The sequence below is a fragment of the Erpetoichthys calabaricus genome, chromosome 14 (assembly GCF_900747795.2).
Source record: "Erpetoichthys calabaricus chromosome 14, fErpCal1.3, whole genome shotgun sequence".
In the NCBI taxonomy this organism is placed as follows: Eukaryota; Metazoa; Chordata; class Cladistia; order Polypteriformes; family Polypteridae; genus Erpetoichthys; species Erpetoichthys calabaricus.
Genome location: NC_041407.2, coordinates 109142820 through 109158640, shown reverse-complemented (window position 1 = coordinate 109158640; position 15821 = coordinate 109142820). Strand labels below are relative to the sequence as shown.

Below are 15821 nucleotides of genomic sequence, written 5' to 3'. Positions count from 1 at the left end.
CTAGCATGTGAGAGAGTGGACTGTGACACCTCAAAAGGTTGGTAAACACGACTCCAAGCAATGGACAAACGAGATTTTATGTCGGACCACTGAAAATCTGATCATGTAAATTAAGGCCGAAATCCGTCGATCTCTCAGCTACTAATGTGACGGGACAAGTCCCGGACATCAAGACCACCCTCCTTCATTTGACTTGACATGCGGGGGGACGGGACGAATGGAGTTTGAATAGTCCTTAGTTGAGCTACAGTGGTGGTGGTGAAGGGGGGATAAGGATTTGATCCCCCCGTTGAATTTTTAAGTTTGCTCATTCAGAATGAAAGGAACTGTCTCAAATTTTCATGGTGGTTTCATTTGAATGGAGAGACGGAATATCAACCAAAAAATCCATAAAAGACACATGACATCAAAGTTAGAAATTGATTTGCATGTCATTGAGTGAAGTAAGAATTTGATCGCCTACAACTCGGGCAGAAGTCTTAACTCTCTGGAGGCTTCATTTTTTTGTGATCGTTTCGTTTTTATTATCCAGATTGAGGAAAAACATAAAACTAACAAAACGGTTTTTCAGCAGAATTCCTCCGACAACTCAAAACTCCTGATCCGACAGTGCAGAATCCGATCCGAGTCCCCGACAATACACACAGTGGATTCCTTTAGACGAGAGGAGCTTAAACGAAGGGCGACTCCGCGTCCTCACATGGGTTTTTGCTGCCATCTAGTGGACAGAACTATACAACACGTCTGAGGTGATTTGTCCTGGCGGTTAGTTAGCCTCCAGATCTGTGTGTGTCGACACTTATCAACACCTGCCTTGAAAGAGTTAAAGAGAATTGGAGACTCCCGTGACCGCCAGTCTTCTAAACCTGACGTACCCAATGACTTGTCTCAACCAAACGGGATCGAGTCTTAAGAGATGCAACCAACGCTATCTGAGGAAGGACCCTCCAGAGCTCCTCTCCATCGAGAAGGCTGCTGCTTTATATTTATACATGTCTCTGATAACATCTGGTGACACGAGGGTTAAGATAAGGGCTGGGGGAGGAGTTACCTGACGCAAAGTAAAGACCATGTGACAAAAATCTCCCATCCCATTGGCTGTCCAGCAGAGCTACCGAATGAATCACGAAGGTCTGCAGCTGGAGCGGACAACCAAGCAGCACTTACGTGGAATGAAGAAAGTGGGCGTTTTGGGCCTCACAAACAGAAGAGAGACTTGTGGGTCCGACACACCTTGTGTGTTATGTACCTGACATCAAGACCACCCTCCCTCATTGACTTGACACACTTGGTGTATGGAGCCTGAAACTCCTTAGCTAAGATGGATGGAAAATGTTGGCCTTGACTGGACGTTTGGCGACCATTTCTAATGGGTTAGCAGGGTGAAGAAACAGGAAAATACAACGGTTCCCGGACAACACGTGGAAAATAAATTATGTGGGGGGGGGTAAAAAAAAATAAAATAAAAATCACACATACAGTTTGCAGCGCATTATAGTCAACGGAACTCTTCAAACGTATGAGGGAACAGAGATCGCAGCTGAACTTGGCCTACCTGTAAAGTTTTTGCCAGGCTGCGTGTTCTCGGCGAGCTTGCGATACTTCAGAAATGTGTGGGGGAAAAACAAGGCGGAAAGTCGTCACGGAGTCATTGACACACCCAGCGATTAACCGGTCGAGTAACTGGACACTGTGGGGGAGACGAGATCAGCAACCACCGCCGTCCCCTCCAGACTTGAAGTCGTGCCGCCATGTGACATCTTGGACAGAAAGAGACACGAACACAGCCAAGGCAAATATTATTATTATTATTATTTTTTTGTTTAAACCCAGCCATTGTCAGAAACATTCACATACAAGCATTCAAAATATTTAAGCAAAACTGTTGATAACAGAAGTTTTAATGAATTCATCTAAACAATTATAAATTGAATGAACTGTTACAGTCCTGCAAAGAGTCACATCACAGGTCTTAAAAGAAGGAAAACAAACAAAAAAATAAAATAAAAATACAAATTAAATTAGACAGCAAAGAAAGCCGTTGGATTCTAAAAAGAGTTTGATATGGCGACAAGAAGGAAAAAAAAAAAAAAAAATACGGAACAGAAGAGTCAACTACAGGGGGGGAGAGAAAAAAACGAAGAGGAAGAAGAAGAAGTCACACGTTTAGTGTTTTCTTTTTTATACATACTTGCTTGTAAACACTGTCTTGTCTAAATTTAATTAAAAACACAATATGGCAAAAGAAAAAATAAAAATACATGGTAAGAAAAAAATGTCAAAGTGGAACTCACAAGAACGGCACACTGCTTGGCGTCACGACGACCTTGTTGGTTTTTTTTTTTTTTTTTGTCTTGTATTTGTTCGTTATCTCTCTCCTTGTAAACACGGTTGGCTTCGTCGATGTGAATTTCGCAGTCCCTGCTTTACGCTCCAGCAGTGATTTGAGGTATATAAAAAACATCGCACGTCACTCGAGTGGTCACATGTTGTTCCCTAGGGTCACTTTGCAGTCTCTCTCTTTTTTTTTTTTGCGCTACGTCCAAAGGGCTTTTCACTTTCGCCACGGGCTCCACCAAACAATCCTTCCGGCCCTTTCCGGGAGAATTCAATAAATATGGAAGACAAAGCAAAGTCCAGCTGCAGAAATAACACTTGTCAATCACCTCGGGTGGAATCTCATTATTATTATTTTTTGGTTAGTGAGTGAAGGTCCACTGATTTTTTTTTTTTTGTTGTTGTTTTGTTTGCACAGCTTTTTGTGTTTTTGTGTTTTTTGGGGACAAAAATTGATAAAAGAAAAAAAAAAAAAAATGTAGATATAAATTACAAAATTGGTAACATTCAGTGAAAATTCCAGCTCTTCTAGTTGTTAATGCCTCCTTCCTCTCACCACCTACAGGAGGCGCAATTTTACCCATCGACTATTTTGCACAGCTTGGCACTGCGGAGTACCAGCCTGGGATGCTGGTTTGCTTGCGTTAAACCACAACATTGGTTTCAGTGGGCAGAAAATCCTCCAAAAGGGCACTCCGGCTGGGGTGAACCTACTGCACTGTATTGAGATACGAGACAAAAATAATAAAAATTAAAAAATAAAAAAACTTTACAGTCAGTGCATAAAAAAAAAAAAAAAAAAATTGGAGTTCAGCAGCCACGGCTCACCCACGGTGGCCAGTGAAGAAGACGACAAGGACGACGACGACGATGATGACGACGATAGTTAATCGTTAGCGTGTGCAATGTTGAACAGACAGCAATCCCCCCGGGCAGGACACCAGGGTTGCTAATAATAAAAAAAACAAAAAACAAAAAGTGGCAGACGCTTGACGGTGTGGACCCCAAGGGGTCCTTTGCATATGCAGCTGAAGAGAGTGGCACGTTGGCATGTCTCCTCGGGCAACGGCTTTCTCTCTCTCTTGCACTCATAAACAGGCCTGCATCCGCCCGCTTGCCCACCCCACCCTACCCCCCCTTACTTTACTTTACTTACCCCTCCCCGCCTTAGTACAGCTGTCTCTTTTTATTCCTGAGTAATACTTAATTTCCTTGTAACAGACTCAATTTTTTTTTTTTTTTTTTCCATTTTTTTTTTTTTTTTTTTTTGCTATTTTGAAAAACTGGGCTATTCCCTGCCATTTTTTCTTTTTATTATTTTCGACTACAATTGTAAAGAACTGATTGCTAAAACACAGGTTTATTGAAAAAATAGTTAAGCCAGTCTCCAACTATTCTATTCTGCTTAAAATTCACCCCGACCTGACCTAACTTTATTACAATATCATGAATAAAACGCCTAGATAATTAAAAAAACAACAAAAAAAAATAATAATAATAAAAAATAAAATAAAAGAGTTGCATTGGAAGGACGTCACGTACACCATTTCCTGGTAGGACTTTAGAAACATTCTAATGGCAGTGTAATTAAAAAACAAAAAAAAAAAACAAAAGAACCAATAACTGACGATATCAAAAGCCTCCAAGCAGGTGTTGAGTCTCGAGACCTTACCTGTAGCTTTGGCTCGTTGGGGTCTTTGATCCTGTACTAACTGGCTCATTAACATCTGACAACAAATTAGTGTACCCTGAGAATTCTGACACCGGAGTCCGTATTCGGTGGTCGACCTCTGCCGCCGTGCCGCTGCTAAAAGCCAGCGGCACCCTGCTGCCCGACTTGAACTGAGAACCAAACGCCTGGGCGAAGTTCTCAATCTGGTACGTTGCTCGCAGGTCAATGTTCTTGCCGGGGTCGAGCTGGACCGCCAGCTCCTGAGACGATATCTGGTAGCTGGAAGAAGTGCTCTTTCCCTGTTCCTTCTGGCCGCCCAGCTCCTGGGCCGCCATCGGGTAACCTGTGGGGGGCTCCAGGCTCTTCTGCTGCTCGATCTGGTCGGTGAGCTCCTGAGAAGGGGTCAGCTGCTGATGTGCCGAATCCAGGCTGCTCAAGTGGAAGCTGGGCTGGGAAGAGCCCACCAACATCCCAAAATGGGACTTTGGCAACGCGGCGGGCAACACTGAGGTAACAGACTGGCCGAAACCGCTCTCCAGGGGAGGCGTAGTGTACACGTGCTTGTCAGAAAACAAGGTGTTGGGGTGCGAGGAGGAGGAGAGGCTGACGAAGGGTGAGCCCGAGCCCAGGGTGAAGGTGCTGCTGTGGCTCGTCCTCTCTAAAGCTTGCAGGAGGAATTTGGAATACTCGTGCATGATGAGGGACTTGTCGGCGGTGGACGACGGCGAGTCGGAGCACACGTTCTCCTCCTGGCCCATCTCAGGGTTGTCGCCAGAGGAGTGGATGTCGACGTGCTGGTCACTAATGTCGAAGGTGACGTCGTGCTGCCCGTCCGATTTTTGGGAATAGTGGTCAAGGAGGCTCTGCAGCACCTCGTCCGGGATCCCAGACTTGTCGTGACATGGCTTCATGTCCACGTTCATCGGGGAGGAGTCCAAAAGGTTGAGCGTGGCCTCGCTTTCCATCACACTGGTGATGGCACCCTGAATTACAGTTTGTTGGGAGGCCATGTGACCCACGTTCACTCCATAATCACCGCTGTTGGCAGCCTGCAAGTACCGCCTTTTCTTCAGAAACTGCATGGCGTCATCATAGTTGCTGCTGGTCTGGCCCGGCTTAGACGAGGATCCCTGCAGGAGGCCCATTCCATCAACCCCCGTGCCGCCGGATAAGTCGAGAGATCCCGACTTTTCAGATAGCAGCTTTTGGCCGACCATGCCGGCGGCTGCCCCCAAGGCCAGTTCATTCTTTTCCACCGACTTCCTACTGACCTTCTTGAAGACCAGTTTCGGTGCCCGCGAATGCAGACTGTGCACGTTGCCACCCACCAGACTGTTGCTTGACGAGACGATGGGTATCTCTACTGCGTAGTCGTGGAGGCCGAGATTAGTTGGTATTTGCGTTTCACTTAGTTTCTTCTTCTTCCGCTCGCTGGCTTCACCGGAAGCATTTTTGGATTTGCCCTTTTTCCGCCCGGAAGCACTTATATTTCCCTGAGTAAGGCTGTAGCTGCTGTGCCCGATATCTCCACTTCCCTGGTCAGAGGTCCCAGGCTCCATTCCTTTCTTTATGGCTTCTCCACATGTCCTCTTGTGCTTTAACAGTCGATCCGTCCTTGAAAAATACTGAAAAGACAAGAAATAAGGTGTTGGGGAGCAAACGGGCAGACACGCGGGCGCATGAACGGACAAACACGGGGCAAAGCTGCGGCAGCCCCTTGGAAAGCATTCATTGGTTGGGTTTGGTGGCCTATCCTATTCAAGGGCAATGAATGACAAAAAACTGAGAAGCGGCTACCCAGTGTGGTAAAGCAGAGAGCTCCTGACTGTAACATGGATGCCAGGGGACTCTGGGCGGATGTTGGCATTAGTGTTATGCTTACCTGGGCTTTCGAATCAACATCTCACAAAGTTTAAGGTCACTGTGAATGTTAAGACCGTCAATGTGATTCCAAAAGGCGCCACTGTAAACCACTCAACCCAAGGCGCTGAGGCTTATCAAAGCTTTCACGTCCTTGGAGTTTGTCAATTTTTGTAGAGAACTGGCACCTTTAGTTGTGATTTGGTTTGCCATCGAGCAACACAAAACGCCCCATAGGAAAACTAAGCTCAACAGGTACATCTAAATCAACTACAAGATCGGACTCTTTGCTGTAACAAGCCAAGTCTTTTGGTGCCACCATTTGTCCTTAGACATCACGTCACTTATTTAATGAAGGCCACGTCCACAGGGTCTCAGAGAGGCCAGCGCTACCCATCACATCTGCCACCTCAGCTGTCAAAATGAACAAATGACTCATAAACTCACTGAAAAGCATCCATCAGAGGAAGGCATGAAGAAAACAATCCAGACATTGAATTCAAATACCCAGAATGTGTTTATAAGTGAGCAAGTGGATAACCTCAGAGCAGTAACAGGGACTACTAAGGAGGTACTGCACTCCCAGGTATTTATAGGTCCGCACCCTCTGTACACAGTCACCTCTGATGATCACGGGGTCCATGAGGGGCCTGGTCCTCCTAAAATCCACCACCAGCTCTTTGGTTTTGCTGGTGTTCAGTTGTAGGTGGTTTGAGTCGCACTATTTAACAAAGTCCTTGATTAGGTTCCTATACTCCTCCTCCTGCCCACTGCTGATGCAGCCCTGAACTGTTTTGGTTTCTGTGTTACAGAAATGACATAGGAGTGCCAGAGAAGAGCAACCAGACAGATAACAGGAATGAGTTATGAAGTAAGACTGAAGGAGGTGAACACAGTTCAGGCAAATGGCGATTAAGAGGAGACCTGACTGAAGTGTTTAAAATGATGAAGGGAATAAGTGCAGTGGATCAAGATGGTGACTTCTAGAACACGGGGACACAGCTAGAAACTTGTGAAGAGGGAAGTTTAACACAAACGTTAGGAAGAGAACCACAGACACATGGAATAAGTGATGAAGCAGGGTAGTGGACAGTATGACATTAGGGGGTCTTCTAAGCCCAACTTGATGTTATTTTGGACTGGCGAGCTTTGGTGTCTAGGAAGTCTAGCAAGTGTCTAGGACTTGAGGCACACACACACACACACACACACACACACACACACACTCTCAGCTCCCCACTACACATTACCTGTTGGCAGGTGTCACATTTGTATGGCTTTTCTCCACTGTGCGTCCTCTTGTGTCTCTCCATGTGGTACTTCTGAATGAACCTCATATTACACTGGTCACAGCTGAAGGGCTTCTCTCCTGTAATAAAACAATCAGCCATCAGTTCCACAACCAACTTGTGCATGGGAAAGGCGCAACATTATTATTAAGGCTGGTCCAACCACCCCTCAGCTCTACAACAAGGTGGAGGTCAGCAGTCCCAGCCTCATCTAATGCTCTACATTCTTTTTCTTGTCATCTTCAAGCCCCGCCATTCATTTATCACTCACCTCACACATCCCTTCATTTGGTGTTAATTCTTTTCCTTATGAATTCTGATTTGATATTTTTGAAGCAGATTTCAAATTCACTGGCACATGTGACAAGGCAGCCAGAGCAGCAGAGACCAGGAGGTCGGCGTCTCTGTGCTTCATAAAATGTCCCGCATTCACTCCCTGAACCCACAGCTTTATTCCAGTAAACATTTACAGCAACCCGGAGTTCATCCCAGCAGCAGGCACAGACAACAGGAAGCATATGTGACCTGCCACCTTCAGGGCACTCCACTGATGTTCTATGGGGATTGAGAGGATCTGCCAGGAAGATTGGGATCAACTGCCCAGCTTATAGAGACTAATCCAAGAGGACTCAAAAGGTGGGATTCCTGCTCAAGGGGCAGTGAATTAGGGGTCCGAATACTTCTAAGGTTCTTTGATTTTTTTTTTTTTTACTAAATCTGCAAACCCTTCTGGTCACATGTTTTCGCTTCGTAATTCTGGTTATTGATCTGTAGACTGCTGGGTAAAAATGGCAAATCCTAACCATTTAAAATTAAATCAAGTCAAGTCATCTAATTACTTTCTAAATCTACCATATGTGTAATATTCTGGCTTGAGAATGAAATGGACCCACACAACAACTAACACACTCTCATGCTCAGTGATAGGAGAGAAGAAAACGCAAGTCATGTGGTGAACATAAAAACAGAAGACGTCACTAACTGATAAGAAAGAGGAAAAAAAAAAAAAGGCCTGGTGCATATTGGACACAATTTGATAAGAATTTAATGCTGACTCGTATCCAAATCATGCAATTGTGAAATAAAGCCGAGTCACAGCATATGACATGAGATACTGGCACACAAGGCAGGCAAACTGCTCACTCTCTGGCCGACTAACACTAGCCATCACCCTAAACCGGCGACTCTGCCCAGCTGCCATTGCTTATACACAATTAAACTTACCATATATACTCATGTATAGGCTGGGTCTTGAAACCAGAAAAATCGATCATAAAATCAGACCCCAACTTATAGGACCGTTGAAAAATTCAACACTTAATTTTGCCTCCTTCAATCTCACATCAGTTTCTCAGACGCATCAAATTTTGTTGCAGCAGTGCAGTTACCAATTTCTTTCGCTACTTTAATGACTTTTAATTTAAAGCCAGCTTCATATTTTCTTCTAATTGTTGATAAATGATGCTCTTACGATAAAGGTGTATGAGGGTGTGAGATACAAAAAACACAAATCAGTGCAAACGTCCCTTCGAAATAGTTTGAGTATTACTGTGTGGTCACGCAGGCACAATACATAGAGATAAAAAGGCTGTGTGCTCCGTGGTTCCTCTCTCAGGTGGGCGTTAGTATGTCGTAATCTCTTGGACCAATAGCGTGAGTTTTCCGCATTTGATTTATATGACTGACATTATAAAATACTGTAAATTATAATTTAAAATCAAGTCCCAACTTATCTGTGGGAGAACGTATTTGTGAGTATATACAGTAATAAACATGGTTAACTAAACACATTTAAATGGCCAACACAACATCTACCAAAATAACCGTGAAAGACGCAAAGAAGAATAACCTACTTACGAAGAGTACAATTACACAGAAGGGTAAGCAGAACAAATATACAATCATTTGAAACATAAATCAGTCTGTTTAATAAATTTTAGCATAGATTATAATAAAGGAATAAGAACATCATAATAGGAAACTTATGAAATAAGGCCCAGCATACATATCAAACGAAACGCAACAGACAATTATAATGAAATATACGATGAAATATAAATATTGTATTTTATTTTGGTGAACAATTCAGGTAAATTACCACTTTCAGTAAGCGGAAGAGGGTCAAAAATTGCAACAGACTTTAGTAACGTAATACTTTTAATTTCGTTTACGTAAAGCAAAAATGATCTCAAATATGTACAATATGTATTACCATTTAATGTCAAATGGAAAACTGTGGTAATCTGAAAAACCGGTCATTTTTCGAAAACATGCAAAGAGACAAAAAATGCTTAGAAGGTGGTGCTTTACCATAATATGATGTGAAATTATCAAAATGTATAATATTTTTTGGGGAAACGTTTCAGGTAAAGTACCACTTCCGGTTTGCTGGAAATACTTTAGCTCAAAAGTTGATAGAAATCTCCATTATGTATTTGATACTCGTATGAAAAATTTGGTTGACCGAAGTGAAAGCGTAACACAGGTTATCGTGTTTATATATACACACACACACACACAGACGGAGACGCAATTCCAAAAACGGACAATTACAATTCTTTCCCTACGAGAAAGTAAATCGAACTCAGGGAGGACAAAAATGTTGAGATGCATCAAAATCTCAAAATAGAGTTTTTGACGATTTCAAAACAGTGAATTCATAAAGAATCCAAAATATAAAAAGACCTCATGAAGCACATTTTTGTTTTTTCCATTTTTATACGTTTCTATATAAAAACAAAATAAGTTTTTATATAGTTTCTAAAACTACCTTGTTTTCTTGATTGGGGCTGTTATGTTAAGTGGGTAGTATATTAGGTTTTGTTAACACTTTATATTTTGTATTTATAGATTTTATTTTTTGTACAAATACATAATAATTTAGCTGTCTATCATGTATGCAGGGCCTTATTCATAAATTTCATATCATGGTGTTCTTATTCCTTTATTATAAACTAAGCTAAGATTTATTAACTAGACTGATTTATGTGTCACATGATTGTGTATTTGTTTGGTTCTACTTACACAACATCCAGCCGGAGTCACTACTTACAAAATTCAGGTAACTGGGAAATGATGTCAACACCCCTCTGAAATAAATGCTATCCAACTTACCAGCAAAGGATTCCTAATCTTTGAAATCATCCTCCACACCCAACAGAGGAATTGTACATTAACAAAAATCTCAGTGCGATTTTAGAGAAGATTCGATAGAACATTTGCAAAACCATCCTGCTCAATGAAATAACCAAATTTCCCCTTTTTGACGGCTACATGTCACAAACAATTTAACTCGACAACAAGCCTTACTGATCCCTCAGATCGTAAATAGCTGAAGTGCTCCCTCTAGTGACATTTCACAGATTGCACTACACTTTAGTGTGAACTTCTAACAGCAGTGTTGCGTCACAAGACTTTTCCAAGAATTTTCTGTCCTTTAGCACATTTCCATGCGGCCAGTTAGTCAGAGAAACCCAATTTCTAAAATGCCATGTAAACGCTTACTCCAGTTAGAGAAATTGGGTTGTTGGTCCCTGACAAACCTGACCTAACAGAGTTGGATTCCTCCACAAACACACTGATCATGTAGCCAGGTAAACCCTTGACTGGGTTACTGTTAAGGATTTTATAGTCCATTGCACTCTATCCGTTTGCACACACTCTTAGCAGCTGTGGGTAGAAGAGTCCACAGAATAGACTTCCGGGGGCAAACGCTCAGGCAATCGCATTATTCCTTCTCCTTCCTGAAATGACTGGTCTCAATTAGGGCTGTGTATTGGCAAGAATTTTGCGATATGACACGTATCATAATACAGGCATTACGATTCAGTATATTGCAATACTGTAAGCAAGGTGATATATTGCAATTTTTTTAAATGTAATTTTAGGTAAACCATCGTAGTGTAAAGCACATCACTATACAGTCATATGAAAAAGTCTGGGAACCCTCTTAATTCTTTGGATTTTTGTTTCTCATTGACTGATACTTCCTTTTAATATCTGACATGCCTTATGGACACAGTAGTATTTCAGCAGTGACATTAAGTTTATTGGATTAACAGAAAATATGCAACATGCATCCTAACAAAATTAGACAGGTGCATAAATGTGGGCACCCCAACAGAGATGACGTCAATACTTAGTTGAGCCTCCTTTTGCTCCTTTGAGCCTCTAGACGCTGTCCTCCTATAGTCTTTGATGAGTGTTTGATTCTGGATGGAGGTATTGTTGACCATTCTTCATACAAAATCTCTCCAGTTCAGTTCAATTTGATGGACAGCCTGCTTCAAATCATCCGATAGATTTTCGATAATATTCAAGTCAGGGGACTGTGACGGCCATTCCAGAACATTCTACTTCTCCCTCTGCATGAATGCCTTTGTAGATTTTCAACTGTGTTTTGGCTCATTGTCTTGTTGGAATATCCAATCCCTGTGTAACTTCAACTTTGTGACTGATGCTTGAACATTACCCTGAAGAAGTTGTTGATATCAAGATTGAATTCATCGGACCCTCGACTTTAATGAGGGCCCCAGTCCCTGAACTAGACACACAGCATGATGGAACCTCCACCAAATGGGACAATAGGTAGCAGGTGGTGTTCTTCCGCCATGCAAAGCTCTTTTTGTTCTGACCAAATAATTCCATTTGTGTCTCATCAGTCCAAACCACTTTGTTCCCAAATGAGTCTGGCTTGTCTAAATGTGCATTGGCATACAACAAGCGACTCTGTTTGTGGCGTGAGTGCAGAAAGGGCTTCTCTCTCATCATCCTGCCATACAGATGTTCTTTATGTACAGTGGTGTGAAAAACTATTTGCCCCCTTCCTGATTTCTTATTCTTTTGCATGTTTGTCACACAAAATGTTTCTGATCATCAAACACATTTAACCATTAGTCAAATATAACACAAGTAAACACAAAATGCAGTTTGTAAATGGTGGTTTTTATTATTTAGGGAGAAAAAAAAAATCCAAACCTACATGGCCCTGTGTGAAAAAGTAATTGCCCCCTGAACCTAATAACTGGTTGGGCCACCCTTAGCAGCAATAACTGCAATCAAGCGTTTGCGATAACTTGCAATGAGTCTTTTACAGCGCTCTGGAGGAATTTTGGCCCACTCATCTTTGCAAAATTGTTGTAATTCAGCTTTATTTGAGGGTTTTGTTGCATGAACCGCCTTTTTAAGGTCATGCCATAGCATCTCAATTGGATTCAGGTCAGGACTTTGACTAGGCCACTCCAAAGTCTTCATTTTGTTTTTCTTCAGCCATTCAGAGGTGGATTTGCTGGTGTGTTTTGGGTCATTGTCCTGTTGCAGCACCCAAGATTGCTTCAGCTTGAGTTGACGAACAGATGGCCGGACATTCTCCTTCAGGATTTTTTGGTAGACAGTAGAATTCATGGTTCCATCTATCACAGCAAGCCTTCCAGGTCCTGAAGCAGCAAAACAACCCCAGACCATCACACTACCACCACCATATTTTACTGTTGGTATGATGTTCTTTTTCTGAAATGCTGTGTTCCTTTTACGCCAGATGTAACGGGACATTTGCCTTCCAAAAAGTTCAACTTTTGTCTCATCAGTCCACAAGGTATTTTCCCAAAAGTCTTGGCAATCATTGAGATGTTTCTTAGCAAAATTGAGACGAGCCCTAATGTTCTTTTGCTTAACAGTGGTTTGCGTCTTGGACATCTGCCATGCAGGCCGTTTTTGCCCAGTCTCTTTCTTATGGTGGAGTCATGAACACTGACCTTAATTGAGGCAAGTGAGGCCTGCAGTTCTTTAGACGTTGTCCTGGGGTCTTTTGTGACCTCTCGGATGAGTCGTCTCTGCGCTCTTGGGGTAATTTTGGTCGGCCGGCCACTCCTGGGAAGGTTCACCACTGTTCCGTGTTTTTGCCATTTGTGGATAATGGCTCTCACTGTGGTTCGCTGGAGTCCCAAAGCTTTAGAAATGGCTTTATAACCTTTACCAGACTGATAGATCTCAATTACTTCTGTTCTCATTTGTTCCTGAATTTCTTTGGATCTTGGCATGATGTCTAGCTTTTGAGGTGCTTTTGGTCTACTTCTCTGTGTCAGGCAGCTCCTATTTAAGTGATTTCTTGATTGAAACAGGTGTGGCAGTAATCAGGCCTGGGGGTGGCTACGGAAATTGAACTCAGGTGTGATACACCACAGTTAGGTTATTTTTTAACAGGGGGGGCAATTACTTTTTCACACAGGGCCATGTAGGTTTGGATTTTTTTTCTCCCTAAATAATAAAAACCATCATTTAAAAAACTGCATTTTGTGTTTACTTGTGTTATATTTGAGTAATGGTTAAATGTGTTTGATGATCAGAAACATTTTGTGTGACAAACATGCAAAAGAATAAGAAATCAGGAAGGGGGCAAATAGTTTTTCACACCACTGTAAATTGTGCTGAATTGTAGAACGATGTACAGATACACCATCTGCAGCAAGATGTTCTTGCAAGTCTTTGGAGGTGATCTGTGGGTTGTCTGTCACCATTGTCACAATCCTGCCCATATGCCACTCCTGTGTTTTTCTTGGCCTGCCAGACTTGCTGGGTTTAACAGCAACTGTGCCTGTGGCCTTCCATTTCCTGATTCCATTCCTTACAGTTGAAACTGACAGTTTAAACCTCTGAGATGGCTTTTTGTAGCCTTCCCCTAAACCAGGAGACTCAATGATCTTTGTTTTCAGATCTTTGGAGAGTTGCTTTGAGGATCCCATGCTGTCACTCTTCAGAGGAGAGTCAAAGGGAAGGAAGCACAACTTGTAATTGACCACCTTAAATCCCTTTAATATCTCATGATTGAACACACCGGTCTATGAAGTTCAAGGCTTAATGAGCTCATCTAACCAATCAGCATTGAGCAGTGACAGGCATTCAAATCAGCACAATGACAAGGGGACCCACATTTGTGCACAGCCAGTTTTTCACATTTGATTTCATTTCATACAACTAAACACTGCGTCACTAAAAATCTTTGTTCGGAAAACACCGCAGTACTCCTAAGATATGAAAGGCATACCACTGTTATCTTTTTTGTTGAAAGGAGAGTCAATTATGATGCAGGCTGAGAGGGGTCCCCAAACTGTTTCATATGACTGTATGTATAAAATGAGTAAAAAAAAAAAGTTGACTTTTTTAAGAACTCAGAACAGTGGGATCTGCAACTGCATTTATCACAGTCTCTATAACTTCAGACATCACAGCAATACCTTTTGTGTAATCTGAGGAAAGGAATTAACATGTTCCTATATCACTAAAAAAATCACTGTGCTTTGTAATCCTGCTTTAAAGGTTCATTGTATGCCACACTATGTTTCAAGTAGTTTATAAGAAAATGCATAACATTGCAGAACTGTAATCTGAACAAAGGAATTAAGATTTGCTTACAGTATATCAGTAAAAAATAAAAGTGCTTACAGGATTAAGGTAAACAAATTGAGAAAATTAAAAAAATCAAACTGTTACATATAAATTCAGACAGTACATATATTACATTCTGCTTTAAAGGTTCACATTCTATTGTAGTATGTAGGCCATTTTTTAATTTTTCAATCTGAAGTGGTTAATAAAAGAAAATGCACTGTCCCTGTCACATCCAACATCATTACACTATATTTTCTGCAATCTGAAAAAAGAACTACATCTGCCTATATCAGTGAAAATTAAAACTGCTTACAGGATTCCTAAAGAAAATATTAAATAAACTAGCCGAAGCCCGCCGTAGCATACAGTGGTGTAAGAATAGGAACAGAAAACGGCGACAAAGGAATTCAGAAATCAAGAAGAAGTAAATACTTCTTGAAAGATGCAGTTGTGAATACAGTCGACCGACCCTTGATATACGACCGGCCTGACATGCGAACAACTTGGTTTACGACCAAAATTTTAGTTTTGATTTACGACCAACATCTTGCGTTACGACCCGAATGCGGTCACGTGTATCCGCTTGTGCGATTGTAAACAAACAGCCGAGAGTGTTTGTAAGCGTCAGTCGGGGCCCAGATACATGTGTTGGTGGACGTAATTTCGGTCAGTGCAGTGATTTATATAATTTTTTTCGATAATTGCTAAGGAAGGAAGAGAAGGTAATGAAGGTAAAGAAAGCGATCACAATCGAAACGAAGAAGGAAATTGTGTGGAAATATGAGAGTGGTGTTCGTGTGACCAATCTCGCCAATATGTACAGAATGTCGAAATCCACCATCTCAACAATTTTACAAAGAAAAGATTTGTATAAGAAAACTCCTTCCAAACAATAACCATCTTCCATTTCATCTCCTCCTCCTTCCTTCCTGCAAGCCAAAGATGTCAACTTAAATGGTGAGTACAGTATGAAATTGTTGTTTCTGGTAGGCTAGGCACTTTAAAACTTTTTGGTTAGTACATTAGAAAAATTATTGGCGTTTTTGGTAAATTATGCACATTATACATCCCTTTTTTGTTAAAACAAGTCAAGTAAGTGTTGCTGTGGGAGGTTCGGAACACATTAAGGGCATTTCCATTATTTCTTATGGGAAAAATAGTCTTGACTTACAACCAGCTTGAGTTACAACCAGTCCTCGTGAACGAGTTGAGTTAGTAAGTCAAGGGTCCACTGTAGGTGTTTTGGTGGAGAAGACGGATAATGAGTCGAAAGATCT

General features: G+C 41.8%; 1 protein-coding gene across 1 annotated transcript in view; it reads right to left on the bottom strand.

The window, feature by feature from the left end:
* Window positions 1–1797: 1797 nt before the first annotated feature.
* Window positions 1798–15821, bottom strand: part of LOC114664720 (zinc finger protein 281-like) — a 58666-nt gene continuing 44642 nt past the window's right edge. The window contains exons 6-7 of the mRNA XM_028818950.2: window positions 7120–7238; window positions 1798–5634 (exon numbers count right to left, since the gene is read on the bottom strand). Of these exons, the coding sequence (XP_028674783.1) occupies window positions 4006–5634; window positions 7120–7238 (1748 nt within the window). The 3' untranslated portion in view covers window positions 1798–4005. The remainder of the gene's footprint in view (window positions 5635–7119; window positions 7239–15821) is intronic.